Source organism: Ciconia boyciana, chromosome 2 (assembly GCF_034638445.1).
Source record: "Ciconia boyciana chromosome 2, ASM3463844v1, whole genome shotgun sequence".
NCBI classification, from domain to species: domain Eukaryota; kingdom Metazoa; phylum Chordata; class Aves; order Ciconiiformes; family Ciconiidae; genus Ciconia; species Ciconia boyciana.
Genome location: NC_132935.1, coordinates 77,320,356 through 77,336,869, shown reverse-complemented (window position 1 = coordinate 77,336,869; position 16,514 = coordinate 77,320,356). Strand labels below are relative to the sequence as shown.

The 16,514-nt window shown below is 36.0% G+C and overlaps 1 protein-coding gene across 1 annotated transcript in view; it reads right to left on the bottom strand.

Annotated features, from left to right (window-relative positions):
- Nucleotides 1-1,871: 1,871 nt before the first annotated feature.
- ZPBP (zona pellucida binding protein) overlaps nt 1,872-16,514 on the bottom strand; it is a 38,435-nt gene continuing 23,792 nt past the window's right edge. The window contains 5 exon segments of the mRNA XM_072851590.1: nt 1,872-1,963; nt 8,264-8,441; nt 10,072-10,134; nt 12,889-12,899; nt 15,025-15,243. Of these exon segments, the coding sequence (XP_072707691.1) occupies nt 1,872-1,963; nt 8,264-8,441; nt 10,072-10,134; nt 12,889-12,899; nt 15,025-15,243 (563 nt within the window).

The following is a 16,514-nucleotide window of genomic DNA, read 5'->3' as shown; positions in this document are numbered from 1 at the left end:
TAAATATATAAAAATGTCAAAATGCTGCTTAATCTATATTGCTATGGCCTTAAAAAGCTGTATTCATTTCAGAGGGTAATTCTCAGATTCATTGCTCTCCATACTGTAGGATGTTCCATGTGCTTTTCTTATGATATTACTTGGTTTTTTAACAAAGTCTGTATTTTCACAAAGACAATACTATGCTCTCTCTTTAGCCATTAATAATTCAAACTAATGCTAACTAATTTAGTGCTGTTGTGAGTGGGAAATTACGGAGATAACATATGGACATGCAGTGCTTCAGCCTAATGTAACGACCCAGTGGTCTGTTCATTTCTAATTACTACATGAAAATAAGGAATAGGTAGCCTTTAGTCATTCTATGGATTACAGTTAGAGTTTAATTTCTTAACTGCTAAACATTTTTTTAACATGCTCTTTCCCAGCTATTTATTTTCAAATGGCATTTGATAAAAAGAGCTATTTTATCTATTCTGCTAGTTATGCTGTTTATACTAGTGTTTGAGCAATAAACAGTGTCACTCTGTAGAATCCTAATAATGTTTGTTTTCCTTTTTTTTCAAACATCTTAGTTGCATCTGTTTTATATAAAAGTTACTTTAGTTAATTCAAACCAGAAAGGCAAATCATACAGTCTTACTAGTTACTTTCAAATGTACTGTTTTCATTTTGTGTGTCCTTCACATCAAAATATAATATATTTGGAGCTTAAGGCCCTGTCACTTAAACATTATATTAGTGGAATGCCTATAGCATAGGATCTTAAGATAATACATCATACTGAAAAATTACTTCTTAGATGTAGCACAGTATTTCTTTTTATTCCTTTTTTCAGAATACAGTTCCTGAAGACATACATATTTAAACCTGTGGTCCATATTTGTTCTTGAAAAAACAAATACCTGCAAACCCCATTTTCCAGATACGACAAAGAGCTAAAAATGGCCTTCATGTCTAGCTCATTTATATACATGAACTAGATAGGAAAAAGGGGAAAAAGAGTATAACCTCTGAAATATTTATTAAAAACTTTGCAATTTGCATGGGTTATGATCTGCAAATACAAAACAAACAGGACTTTAAAGAGGATTCTGTCACTGAATACCAACTTAAATAAGGCTGTTAATGAATAACAATGACAAGGAATGCATTGAGCCAACCACTTAGTAATTCTCAACAGTCTTACAAAAGTAAAGAAGATGAGTGTTGTAAAAAGTACCATGGTATTTTATGTTACTGTTTGTTTTCTTCAGGTAAGAGCAAAAGTGTTTTGCTCAACGTGGTATCTTTAAAGGTGGAACAGATGACTGACCCAAGTGGAATTTTGCATTCTTTGGGAAGAAGTTACCAACCGGTCAGTAGTGATATTATAATTCGCCTTGAAATAAAGTTTTTAGGATGTTTTTGCATTTGAGGCTACATTGCAACATTCATGACCTTTCAGTGCTGGATGTACACCATGAGCTGTTCACTATAATCCTCTTAACCAACAACTGAATGGACAGCTAGATCAAAACTACAATATAGACTCCTTACACCAGTCCATGTTGAGAGGAGCTGAGGTCTATCATCAAGGGACTAAGTATGCAAAATATCTCTACTTCTGTATTTTCTGCTTGTGATTCAAATAGTTAGTTGTCTCTATTGGTATTAAGCTAGCAGAAATTCTAAAGACCTTAAAAATGAAGTAGTCCTAAGTGGTATGACCTAAAACATTTTACCAACATGCTGATGAATCATTATTTCTTAAAAACACCTGTATTGTATTGATGTAACCAAAAAAAACTGTACACATTTTAAATATATTTATTAATATTACCACATTAAAATACATAAGAGCTATTGCAAGAGTGCAAATCCCATAGCCGTTAGCACTTTGGTGCTCCATATATCAAACTGCTGTCACACTGAAGACAGTGAATTCCATTACTAGGATTGTATGATCCTGGGCTGCATACAACTATGGACAAACAAACCAAGGAAAAAATATGGACTTTAAGTGGTATTAATAAAAAAAATTACATTTGAAATGTTTAGAATGCATCTTTATCTATTTGAAAAAAGATCAGATTTTTTCCAGCATTCTGCTAGTTGATGATGAAAAAATTGTATATATTTTATACATCTTCTATTTATTACACCGTATTTTTCTCTTCATCACTTTTCACTCCATCTACTTACAGGGGATATGTCCATCAATTACATTTTAATATGGTCTATATCCAATAATTTTTTAAATAAACTGCTATTGCTGCTTGTATAAGTAATGCGAGACAAAATAAGACTGAAATCTAAGCTCTGATAATTATTAAGTAGTGCAAAAATAATACATCAAACCAGAAGTCAATGTATGATGCAGAACAAGTGTTCTGAATGAAACATTTTTTTCCTGTTGGATCATGTTATGCCATTTGATGAAGTCTGTACAGTCATCTGCAGAATGACTTCATCACAAAAGACCAACTCAGCATTATGCTTTTGGCAGAAAAAAGCAGAATTTGAGCTATTTGGTTATGACTATCCTGAATCATACTTCAATTTGGCAATGGTAGCCTTTCTTTAGGCTGGATCTTTAATTAACAGCATTAGTATTCAGTATGCAAAGGTAATTAAGACCTTCCTTCCTTTTGCAGAGTCGGCGCTTACCTGTTTATTGGGTTTTGCTTGGCTTAATAATTACTTCTTAGTCACTACTGCACAAACCTTCAGCAGGATTTTCAGTATTAGGTTTGGTTTATCTTCATTTGTTGAGACTGGCAGGATTCACTTGATCCCAGTGGCTGTTATTAGCTTGCCTAGCATTTTTTGCCACTGCTATTGACTGAAGAGGGTTTTAGAGGTCTTAGGAAATGTAAGAGAGAAGGAGTCCTTTGCAGATGATGTCAAAACCTTGCCTTTTTTGTACATGAGTATAGGCAGACCAAGATGACTTTATGGGAAAGAGAAAGCTTTACAAATACATGTAACTAAAGGCGTTTTTCAACCTTTCTGTCTGGAAAATCAATCATCTTGTGTACCAGAGGAATAATTCTATATTTTTTAATTGAAGATTATAGGCACACTTCTAGTAAATCCTTCAGAATTTTCAGTTTATTTAATTGGAACAAGGTAGACTTCTCTTCCAATGGGATAAAAAGTTTATTTCTCAGAAGCGTCATCTGTTTGCTATCTAGCAGAAAGCATGAAAAAGAGAAAGGAATCTGAAGTAGGGACCTATAGCTTATTTAGCCATCTGCTGGAAAGTTTCTTTAACCAGTGAACTTAACTTGTTTCAATTTTTCCGCTAATGGAAAACTCCTATAGGTACACCTTCACTTTGAAAGTATGAACATCTTGGCAAAATATTCTATCTTTACAGTGTATTTTATATACTTGCCACTTCACACCTCACAAACTGAAATGCACAACGTCTTAATTTGTTCTTGTAGCCTATAAGCTAACTAGTATTTTGCACTCTCTTCTGATTTTCAGGACTATTTCAATATTCTCTTGAATAATGTATTTCCTTTTGAACTTTCAAGTTACTATGTTTCAGTAATATAAATAATCACCATACTGTGAGAAAAAAATGAATAAAACCAAATTAGAACTGACTATTCAGTATCTAGTCTACTAAAAATACCACAGAAATCAAGCTCTGCAGAATAATAATATAGGACAAAAAATATTTCATAAAGCTAGTACAGGGTATGATACCAAATTGTCTCTCCAGAGAAGCCCTAAGAAACATAGGACATTTTGTAGTGTATTAATCTCACAGCTGCATCTGATTAAAAAAAAAAAAAAAAGCAAAAAAGATTTGTAAAGCAGAAAAATTATATTTTGAAATCTTGATGATGTGAAAGTGACTCAATTGCCTATGTTAACTAAAATTTAATGGCGGATCATACCTCATGTAGCTGTTACCAAAATATTTAATTAACTTATCCTGGAAAAATGTCCTTTATTTACCATAAAACAGGGCTTTAAAAGCAGAAAAACATTAAAATTAAGATAAAATCATATAAAATAATTTCTAAGATGTTTGTACTCATCAATTCTGTTTATTCAAGACTGCTTCACAGAGGCAGAAGACTACATGGAATTATTAATCAGCAGTAACTCTGTGTCTTTAAGTCATTGCCTCTACAAAATCACTCAGTAAAGGGTTCTGCCTGAGGCTTATCTGGTACCTGATGAACAAAATTTTTATATGTTTTACCATCAGTGTTTTCTGCCAAAAAGATTTCTCTAAAGATAGATACATCACACAGTGACTAATCAGGTTAACATGTTTAATTGACTAATTCAGAAAGAGATTTAGACTAGAAAATGGGAGTAGAAGATGAGACAGTAGCTCAGTATCTAATGCCATTTTAATATAAAAGCAGAGGGGGAAAAAGAAATGAGGATATAGTATGATATAAAAGAACATGAGACTGAAGCACAAGGAAGAAAATGAATGCAAGTTCTAATACAGGAGATTTAGATTGGTAGGTGATGCAGAAGTGAAAGGGTTATGCTTAGTGCACAAATTGTGTGATGGCAGTGTGAAATAAATGATGCATTGTTCACAGAGCACTGCACAACAGCATGGAGGAACCAGAACTACTAGAACACTACATGAAACCAGATATTCTAAAAATAATAGAGGAAAGATAACAGGTGTAACTGAACATCAAGCTATTTTGCTGTATGTAAAAATAGAGTAGGTTTGTTTATGAAACCTGCAGAGGATATGCATAGGTTTTTTATCTCTCCATGTTCTTGGGCCTGCTCCATAACCTCTTCCATTCTGTCATGTCCTTATGAAGACCTGGAGACTAGAAACAGTCGCATTATTGAAAGTTTAATGTACTTAAATTAGAAACTCTGAGTAACATCTGTTTCCATGTTCCAAAATAGAACTGGCCCATGAAAGGGTAACACAGATGATAATCTGAGGTTTGCAACATATCTGCGGTGATACCCTATGACTGGTGCTAACCTATGACTGGTAAGAAATGTATTATAAATTTTTCAGAAAAGGAGAAAAGAATCCAAGAAACCACAGAACAGCTGATCAGATTTCTCTACTATGTAAAGATTTCATGAATGAATGCTGAAACACATGCAGGTAAGCGGAAAGTAATACAATTTGATGTTGGTTTACAATGAAGATAAACACGTAATTAATTTGAAAGCACCTGATATGGCAGCACATACAAATGTAATAAACTACAGAAGACTACGATAAGAATGAAATGTAACAAAGAGTACTGAATGATGCTTAAAAGGGAAATAAGAGTTGGAGAGAAATTGCTAAAGGGATTACTCATGAGCTTGCTCTTAGATAGACTTTACTAAATATTTTCACTAACAAGGTTATCAGAAAAAGTCCCAATGAACTATGCTGACAACAAAACTGGGAGAAGCTGTGAATAAGGATGAGATTTAAATAGGCAGGAAGAAATAAAAGAATGAGAAAGACCTGTATATTTGTTTGATTAAAGAGGACTGTGAGCATGATCAGTCACAATGAAAAGGGGAACTGTGGTACTGTTACATCATTTGACAGAGAGGTTCTTAGGACCAAAAGAAAAGCGCTAATGATGTAAAAGGCATTGGTAAGAGCTCATCTGAAATACCATGTTAAATTGTAGTCACCCCTGTGCAAGAATATTAAACTCAAAATAGGGCATGTGAGGTACAGGTTTGCTGAATGCAAACTCTTACAAAAGCACATAGAAAGTAGTTGACTTGTTCTGATTATAAAATAGGAGACAAAAAAAATCTGCTAAAGGGCATTCTCCCCATCAGGGCAAATGAGTATGAGCTTTCCATGAATTAATTTAGATTGAAAGCTTGATCTTCTAACTGCAAAACAAGAGTAGCTAAAGAGACCAAAACTCCCAAATAGTTCTAAAATGGACCTTAAAACTGTTTTCACTGGATTACAGGACCTGGTTCCTGCAACTACAAGGGAAGCTACTGGATAACCCAAGATGTTGAACTCTGCTGTACTTCCATGGAAATGTGTTTATCAAAACATTTCTATGAGTAAGTGCATGTTTCAGAAAAAGCTCCCCCACTAACAAAGATATAGGAAAAATATTTTCTTTTCTATTTAATTAACAGATCTAGGGATTTTAGCACCTCACTACTAATTCTCCCATGTTAGCATGGTCTCCCGAGAACTCCTGCATGAAGTTGAGGCATTGAAAACAAATGTAGAGAACCTATAGAGCACAGTAATCAGGCCAAACAGAGGTCTCTCAAACAAGACCAAAAAGACTCAACTTGAGGTGGTTTAGTTCAATGAAGACAATATCAGAAAAAGAAAATGGTCAGAGTCTTCTAGGATATACAAAAGCTATTTCAAAGATAAAGTTAACAGAATCATTTCCAGATTTAGTGAGACAGAACAAGAAGTAAAAGGTATAAACTACATCAAGGGAAATTACATAAATATCTTAGAAAAAAGCTTTCCAATGGTAAGGATGTGCAGTACCGAGTTCTATTTCCTTGGGAGTCTGTGTAGTCTTCTGAGGTTTTAAAGGTTAAGCAGGATACATCTGTCAGGAATAACTAAAACTCGTATCTTGCCTTGAGGTAGAATGATAAGCAGAGCACCCTTTCAGTTTTACTGCCTATGATACGGTGTTTTGGATTCTGCGAAAGGAAATTACTAATTTTACCAAGAGGTCAGCTAAGGAAAAGAGTGTATGTTTGAGCATGCTGACAGAATGACATCCTCAACTATGGGAAGCAGTAATCAGTCAAGTTTCAGGGCTGACTGTTTCAGATTCTTGGGTACCTCAGATGTGAAAGCTTGCCGCTGTATCTGCCAAAGAGGTGTCTGTTACGATCCCAGCTGAACTGGGATCAGCTTCTTGGGTTGACACTGGGTAGGGCTATGTAGTGTTTCTGTCTAGTGCAGGAGGTAAAGGAGCATGGCAGCTAAGAAAACAGTATTATTTTTTACTACTTATGTTAAACAGCCACCAGAGCTAAGACGAAAGTTGTGTTTTGAAGAAAAAAGGAATAGAAATTAGTTTAGAATGGAGTAAGACAATCTGGGGGAAAGCCCAAAACAAAACTGCAGTCCATACAAAACAAATCATCCTGAAGAAGACATGCTTTTCTAAACATGGTTTTGTGTACCTTTCCTTGAAATCATGTGCAACAATATTCTGTATTACAATAAATGTAATAAATTTGATATTTATATATACCCCTTCCAGATATTTGTCACTTTTTGCTGGAAGACATGGACCAAAAAATTTAATTTCCTTCTGATGAAGACAACAAATTGGAAAAAATGATCACATATGGAAACATTTCACATGCCCTGCAATTTTAGACTTGTCTCTATTTTCTTCCATATTCTTATTATTTCTTTTCAAAGTATATTCCATTCTGTAAACTGTCATTCAATAGGTAATCCAGTGTTTTCTTTCACCATTTCTAGGTCTGTAGGGAATCATCTCTGTCAAAAGCTTGACTACAGATCTATTCTGTATGTGTCTTGTCTTCCATTGTTCCCTTGAGACTTCAGGCTCAATGTTTGGGAATCATATGGATAACCTTTTCTTAGGTGAAATGCAATCTGGCAAAGCCACTCTTTAAACCACCGATCCACTCCTTAGCATCTAAGGAAGGTAATATCACTTGTTCTAATATAGGGATTGACAAAAATAAAATTACCAGAATTCATTTCCCCCTTTCCTTATTCTTCCAAATGGATCACAAATATTTACAAATTTAACTTTATTTTGCAAAGCTATACAGAGTGATTATTTTATGTGTTGTTCTTACTTTACTCAGATCTGAAATGTAGCATTTAAGTTTGTAATTAGACGAAAGCATTGCATTATTATGTCCCCTTTTATAAATTTAAGAACGAAAATAATTGTCTTGTTTGTCTCACTGTAAAACAGCACTTGAAACATACCTTGTCAGATTTCAGATTTTCTACGCTAAATCCAAAAAACCCCACTGCTGTCTAGAGGTCTGAGCTTAATCTGTTTGATTTTAATTTAAATCAGTCTATAGAAATTGTGGGTCTGGCTTAAAATCTAAATCAACAAGTCTAAATCATCAAAAAATCTTATGAAAGTTCTGCCCAAGTACTAACTTGATCTGGCACTGGCCACCTTGACAGACTTGACAGGATAACAGCCCAAAACAGTATTGCATAACAATTTTATAAAGTTAAATAGCAAAGCACTGAGTTCAATCAGAGCAAAAAACATGGTAACAGTATTTAACACTTTGTGTGATAAATGAATTTGTCACTTACCACAACACTCTGGACAGTCTGGATGTATTAGAGCATTTATTCCATACCCTGGATAGCAGCGATCAACCTGTACCATTTGCAGAGTACCTTCAATGTAGTATATTTCAGGCAACGGTTCAGAACTTTTCCTGCTAACTTCCACCTGTTGCTTAAAAAATCTCTCTATAAGGTGTTTTGCCTAAATTGAAACAAATAATATTTTTTCAGAATCTTTGATGGAAAGAGGTCAGAATACAAGACAAAAGAATGTGAGTATGAGTTAGGATTAAGATTTAAAGGATGTACCACTAAATCTTTTGATTGAAAAGGAGAACAATCTGATATTCTTGCATATGTTGGTTTCAATTTAGATAAACCTTGATCAATTAATGCAATGTCTTTGAAAGTGTTCGGGCTTATACAACTAGAACTTTAAAAGCTAATCCATGGCAATTTTGCTACATTAGACATCTGTAACCCAACATCAATAGACTTGCAGCTTTCCCATCTACATAGGTACTATTAATTAGGTCCACTTATATTTCAGACATACTTTCCATCTTTATTAGCTATTTCTGTTCAATAAAAAGAAAATGCCAAAGGTGTCCTGAAGCCAAGTTAAATAAGGGGATTATTATTATTATATCAAGCAAATATAATCATGGAAGACTAATTCCCTTACTCAAAAAGATTTGCACAAATACAGTCCTAGATAGGTGAAACATTTTTTTCAGTCAGTGCAGAACCAGCAGCACAGGATCACAGAAATGCTAGGATACAAGGGAGCTCTATTCCATCTCATCTACTCTATCTCCCTAGCCAAAGGCAATGTTTATTTTAAAAAATCCTTTATTTTCTCTGGAATTTTCGACCATTTTTTGAGAAGCATCTTCCAGTGGAATATTAAAGATTTTAAGTCATAGTAGTTAAAATTTAAAATGTGACTTCTAACTGGCTAAAATATATAAAATACATAACAAAAAGTAGACCCATTAGCAATCTGACAAAGTCTAACAGTAAAAAGTATCAATGCTTCGTATCCAGACAGTGCTTCATTTGTATACAGGGATTAATTATATATATAGAAAGCTAAAAAGATAAAGCAAAAAAAACCCTTTAATAGGCTTGCAAGGTTCAATACACACACAAATTGGCAAAACCAAATTTATTCATGCTCTCTTAATTTAATCCTCTTGTCTGTATGAAAAAGATGAACTTTGATCATGAGCTTTCCCCACAAATTTAGGGGTTTTTTCAGTGGACAGGGTGGAAGCTGCTTAATGAGTACAATGTTATTTTAGACTCCTTCACCCCTCCGCTGGAATCCCAAAGCATGATTTGCATACCTGCTATTTCTTGGTATTCCTCCTGTACTTCCCTTCCCCTTTCTCCTTTCCCCTTTAAGAACCTCTGAATTAACAGTTAACCTAGTAAGTAAGACTCTGGCTTCTGGTTCTTGACTATAAAAGCCAAATGCCTTCAAGCAGCTAAAATTCTGCCAGATCAATAATAAAATCACTTTGAAGTGATTTTAACAGTGTGTTTGATATTTGTAAGATAGCGCATGTTCAAAGTTTCCTGATTGTCTTCCCACTTTTCATGCTCTTAAAGTACTGTCTTTAATATAGACTGATACTGTGATCTGCCTTATCCATAACAGCGATAGAATATTAGCAATTTTAACTGATACAAATTTTATATCCACTAAAACTTTTATATTGATTTATTAATTAACTAAACAAAGTATGTTTTAGTTTTTATGTTATTATACTTTATTGTGAGAGTAACTAATTATGTTAGTTGCCTTTTTATTCTTCCATCTACTGTACCTTGTTTAGCCTATGAGATGCATCACAAGCACTTTGCTGACAGTCTGTTGTGTTTTTCTCTGTCTAAGGAAGCAACTGTAACAATACATAATCTGTTTACAGAAGAACAAAGTCAATGAAATCAACTTTTTAAAAAAAAATTTACTGGTTTAAGATTCTAGTCAGTTCTGATGCAAGTATTTAGAACTTTTTACCATATTTCAGAGGTCTAACTTGCAATGTTTTAGAGAAATCACAGAGCTTATCCTCTTACAGATATTACACGTCTATATCTAATTTTCAGTATACTTAAATATTTTATGGGAACTGTCATTTATTTGTTAATTCTAATGGCAAGGAAATGTATAATTCTGAACTCTTCTCACATTTATAAATATCTGAATCCTTTCAAAAGAAATAAGGTACTCCCTCTCTAATTACCTGCCTGCTGTTGTGGTTTTATGAACACTCAGGTTTTAAAACAGTCATCCAGGAACCCTAACAGTTCAAGCTTCTAACTATTTCTGCAGTGGTCTCAAGTTTTCTCTCAACAGCAATCAATCAGGGCAATATCTAGTGCTTTTAAAGATTTTCCCTGCTCCTCCTCCTGCACAAACATATCAGTTCCTGAGCCTCACCCACCCAACCCTTTACATTCTCGTAGGAATGCCTATGACACATAGAATGGAAGGAAGACTTCAAGTATGGACTGAAGAAAAAGCGTAGTTACATTTTAGTAATCCATTTGCATGGGTCCACATTCCTTATCAACTGACTAGTACTAACATGTTATGGTGAAGGCCTGAGAAATAGTTAACTAAGCTGCTGAACTGCTCTCCAGAACTGACATTAGAGTAAGCTGCCATATTAAGAATAAGATTATCTGTTAACATGTGAATTTAACTCCTTATATTATAAGCTTTATCTCTCTCTGTCATGGAAGTAATTCTGAAACACCAAATGCAACTTAGAAATCGAAAAGTGCTTTCTAAGACTTCAAGCTACTTAAGAACGTGTAGTTTTACCACTGGGTCGTATCAAAGTTTACATCCACCTAAATCTCTAATTGGAGAATTTCTCCTCCTAATGCTCAGATATTCTATAAAGCCTGCACATTAGCTGTATCTCATTTATGTAGTTTCAATAACCTTAGAATTAACCTTAACTAACTATGTTATCAGTAATGAGACTTTTCAGATACGTCAGTGCTATCCACTACAAATACAATTTTCAGCAAAATAAAACTGATTAATAGTTTCATTGGTTTTATAAGAAATTATATTTAATTTTCAAGAAAATTAAAATTGGAAAGTGGAAAGTGGAAAATGAAGCATAATTGGTATACTTTGTTCAGAAAGGGATCTTTTCAAATTGCATGTCTTGATACATAGTGACTAATCTAATAAAATATATAAAAACAATGGCCTTTTTAGAGCTGAAATAGAAACAGTAAGTTCAAGAAAATATTGCAGATGTTCTTACGTCCATTCATCTCAACAATTGTAAATAGCATCTCTTTGGGGTTTAGATATCCTTTTTAATAATAGTAAGTACTTCCAGTGAACTGAACATATATTGGGACTTTTACAGGTTCCTTCAGACCTCGCTCACAGCATAAAGGGGTTGAGACTTTCTTTTCATATGGTTTCAGTGTCCAGAAGGAATATTCTGAGAGCCAGTCTCAAGAAAAAAATATCTCATTTGGATTGACATGACACTGAGATTTCTGACTTTGTTTGTGAACAGAGAAGGACTTGTGGGTGATGTGATGGTTGGAGGCCATCTTGGGCATAGCGATCACGAAAGACAGAGTTTTTCATTCTTGGAGAAGTAAGGAGGGGGGTCAGCAGAACTGCTACCTTGGACTTCCGGAGGGCAGACTTTGGCCTGTTTAGGAGACTGGTTGACAGAGTCCCTTGGGAGGCAGTCCTGAAGGGCAAAGGAGTCCAGGAAGGCTGGACATTCTTCAAGAAGGAAATCTTAACGGTTCAAGAGTAAGCCATCCCCATGTGCCGAAAGACAAGCCAGTGGGGAAGAAGACCAGCCTGGCTGAAGAGAGAGCTTTGGCTGGAACTCAGGAAAAAAAGGAGAGTTTATGACCTTTGGAAGAAGGGGCAGGCAACTCAGGAGGACTACCAGGATGTGTGAGGTTATGCAGGGAGAAAATTAGAAGGGCCAAAGACCAACTAGAACTTAATCTGGCTACTGCCGTAAAAGACAATAAAAAATGTTTCTATAAATACATTAGCAACAAAAGGAGGGCTAACAATAATCTCCGTCCTTTATTGGATGCAGCAGGATACATAGTGACAAAGGCTGAGGAAACAGCTGAAGTATTTAATGCCTTCTTTGCCTCAGTCTTTAATAGTAAGACCAGTTGTTCTCAGGGTACCCAGCCCCCTGAGCTGGAAGACAGGGACGGGGAGCAGAATGAAGCCCCCACAATCCAAGGGGAAATGGTTAGCGACCTGCTACACCACTTAGGCACACACAGGTCTATGGGGCCGGATGGGATCCACCCAAGGGTACTGAGGGAGCTGGTGGAAGTGCTCACCAAGCCACTTTCAATCCTTTATCAGCAGTCCTGGCTAACCGCAGAGGTCCTAGTTGACCGGAGGTTAGCAAATGTGACACCTATCCACAAGAATGGTCAGAAGGAGGATCCAGGGAACTACAGGCCTGTCAGTCTGACCTCAGTGTTGGGGAAGGTTATGGAGCAGATCATCTTGAGTGCCCTCACATGGCACATACAGGACAACCAGGCGATCAGGCCCTGTCAGCATGGGTTTTTGAAAGGCAGGTCCTGCTTTCATAACAAACCTGATCTTCTTCTATGACAAGACAACCCACTTAGTGGATGAGGGAGAGGCTGTGGATGTTGTCTACCTAGACTTTAGTCAAGTCTTTGACACAGTTTCCCATAGCATTCTCCTGGAGAAACTGGCTGCTCATGGCTTGGACGGGTGTACTCTTCGCAGGATACAAAACTGGGTGGATGGCTGGGCCTTAAAATGGTCCAACCAAAGAGTGGTGGTGAATGGAGTTAAATCCAGTGGGCGGCCAGTCACAAAAAGTGTTCCCCAGGGCTCAGTATTGGGGCCAGTCCTGTTTAATATCTTTATCAATGAGCTGGACGAGGGGATGGAGTGCACCCTCAGTAAGTTTGCAGATGACACCAAGCTGTGCGGGAGTGTTGATCTGCTTGAGGGTAGGAAGGCTCGACAGAGGGATCTGGACAGGCTGGATCGATGGGCCGAGGCCAATTGTATGATGTTTAACAAGGCCAAGTGCCAGGTCCTGCACTTGGGTCACAACAACCCCATGCAATGCTACAGGCTTGGGGAAGAGTGGCTGGAAAGCTGCCCGATGGAAAAGGACTTGGGGGTGTTGGTCAACAGCCAGCTGAATATGAGCTGGCAGTGTGCCCAGGTGGCCAAGAAGGCCAATAGCATCCTGGCTTGTATCAGAAACAGTGTGGCCATCAGGAGTAGGGAAGTGATCGTGCCCCTGTACTCGGCACTGGTGAGGCTGCACCTCAAATACTGTGTTCAGTTTTGGGGCCCTCATTACAAGAAAGACATTGAGGTGCTGAAGTGTGTCCAAAGAAGGGCAATGAAGCTGGTGAAGGGCCTACAGGACAAGTCTTATGAGGAGCAGCTGAGGGGACTGGGATTGTTTAGTCTGGAGAAAAGGAGGCTGAGGGGAGACCTTATTGCTCTCTACGACTACCTGAAAGGAGGTTGTAGCGAGGTGGGTGTCGGTCTCTTCTCCCAAGTAACAAGCCATAGGACAAGAGGAAATGGCCTCCAGTTGCACCAGGGGAGGTTTAGACTGGATATTAGGAAATTTTACTTCACTGAAAGGTTTATCAAGCATTGGAACAGGCTGCCCAGGGAAGTGGTTGAGTCACCATGCCTGGAGGTATTTAAAAGGCATGTAGATGTGGTGCTTAGGGACATGGTTTAGTGGTGGACTTGGCAGTGCTAGGTTAACGGTTGGACTCGATGATCTTAAAGGTCTTTTCCAACCTAAACCATTCTATGATTCTATGATTCTATTCTATGACTTCCACAGTCAATGCCTTTAGTGAAAAGCTGGTAATGGAAACATTTTATGAAAACAAATTCATGTTAAAGTGAAAATGTATTTTTAATAACTAAACTTTATTAAAGGAAGATAAGTAACTAAGACACTATGAGGTCTTCATTTATGTATAAGCATAAACTCATTTATGTATAAAGACACACAAATATCAGATATAAAGTTTTATAATTATTACAATACATAATCACACTCAGTAAGAATCCTTAAACATCCCAGAATTTGGTGACATCTTCCCAAGCCACCTAGTGATTTGCTTTAAATCAAGTGAACTCAATATTTTTGGCAACTCAGTTTTACCCAGGTCTCCCCTTTAGGCTCCTGTTGTTTTAAAGAAATGGAAAATTATGAAATCTCCCTCTTCTATTGTTGCCACTTAAAGAAGGAAAAGTACTGAGGTTCATCTCATTTAAATTTAGTTCTTGAAAATTAGACATCCAGTCTTAGTCTAGCATTTGGAAGCTGTTTATAAAGACCAAGGCACATCCATGGAGTGATTTATACACCTATTTTAGGTGGGCAGATGAAGGTAAATCTGGGGAGTTACAGAATACACTGTATCACCTTCCTTCCTATGTTAGTGTGCAACAAGGGACGTGATAATGTTTTATGACACAAAATTAAAAACCTACTGATCTATCCACAGCTATAAAAAGTTCTAAAGCTCTTCTGAAATAATGTAAAATATACACTTTTGCGTAGATCAGCTTTTTTTATATTGACATGAATTTCACATGCAATACTTCGAAGCATTTTTACGATCAAGAAACTTTATTATTAAACCCTTACAATGCTTTCTGCATATAAGCAGTAAATACATTCCATTAACTATAAAAATTCTAACCATTGTTTAAAAGCAAGGCAGATTTTTACCTGAAAATGTAAAGAAGATTTCATTTTGTAGACCTCCTCTCTGCATTTTTACATGATGGCATTCTGACTTAATTCATGTAACCTCACAAGAAAGTTCAGCAACAAGTTTGCTTAGTATCTGAAGCAATGCTTTCTCCAAAGAAGTATTATGAGAACTGTTGCAGGGGGCTGCGTGATACCGGGCTGTGAACTCATAGTAATTTTTAGGAACAGAATAAGCTGCAGGAAAAAATGTGGAAGATTATGAGGAACATATATGAAGTAAAAAGAAGAAAAGTAATTTGTGTATTTGAAAATAAAATTGCCAATTTAAATCCTTAATTTATAAACAAAACCTATTTTGCACCCCCAGAGAATTTTTAATTATAAAATAGTGTATGCTGGGCCAGTTGGAAACAAAAGATTTTTACAATTCTTATTTATATCCATAGGTAAGTCTTACTCTTTATTATTGTAATTTTTTAATTTTTAAAGCCACAGGAGATTACAGTAAAGGGATCAGGATTATGAAAGCCAAGGTTAAGCATACAAAGTACCCTTTAGTATGTGATATATTTCATCTCACACATTATGGCCAGTTATAGTAGTATGTTATATATATTTTTAGTCAACTATCACAAAAGTATTTTAAAGGGCTTAAAAATGGAATCCTCTTCCCCAGAGATCAATAGAAGATGCAACTAATAAGATGAACAGGAATTCCTTCTCTGTGAGCACAAGTAACTGAAAAAGCTTCCATATAGGTATGAAATTTACTTTTATGGATGGATCAACTATTTTACCTTTACTGTGAAGCTAAATGTACACCTGGGCATCTTTTACAAATAAGCCAAGGTACCATAAAATGCATGTTTCTAGTTATTTTGTGATAACCACTCTATTTTGTGATAACCACCAAAGCTGAAGATAACAGAGCACAATGTTATATAGAAAATAGAAGTAAAAGAATGAAGAACAGGGGTCATGGTGTGGGTATAATCACAGAAAGGAGAAGGGGGCGGCAGGGAAGAAAGAACAAAGGAACAGAAACTGAACCAGCTGAAAGAAGAAGCAGAAATCCAAAATATGGTACCCAATTAAGACAGTTCATTAGATCCTCTACTTTGCTTTTGCCTCCCCCATTTCCTTTCCCTTGCTGCTACATATTCCAGATTTTTTTGTATATATGTATGAAAATTGTATTTTGTATGCTAACATTCAGATTGGATCCTTACTGAAGGATGTTAAGTCTGCATTACTGAAAACTGTAGCCTTTTCCATCAAAACTGTTTCAGAGAAAATTTTTCTTTTCAGTTCTGTCAAGCAAGCTAGCTGCTAAAAGTCATGCTTATTCTGTATGAAGGCCACTGTGCCAAAGTAAAATTAATTTACATCAGAGGTTAATTTAGGTTATTGTGCTCTACCATGTTACTAAATGCTCACTGGTATGCATTTTAAATTCAAGATCAGACGTAGTTCCTGCTGAAGGTAATAGGAGCTCTTACCTACAT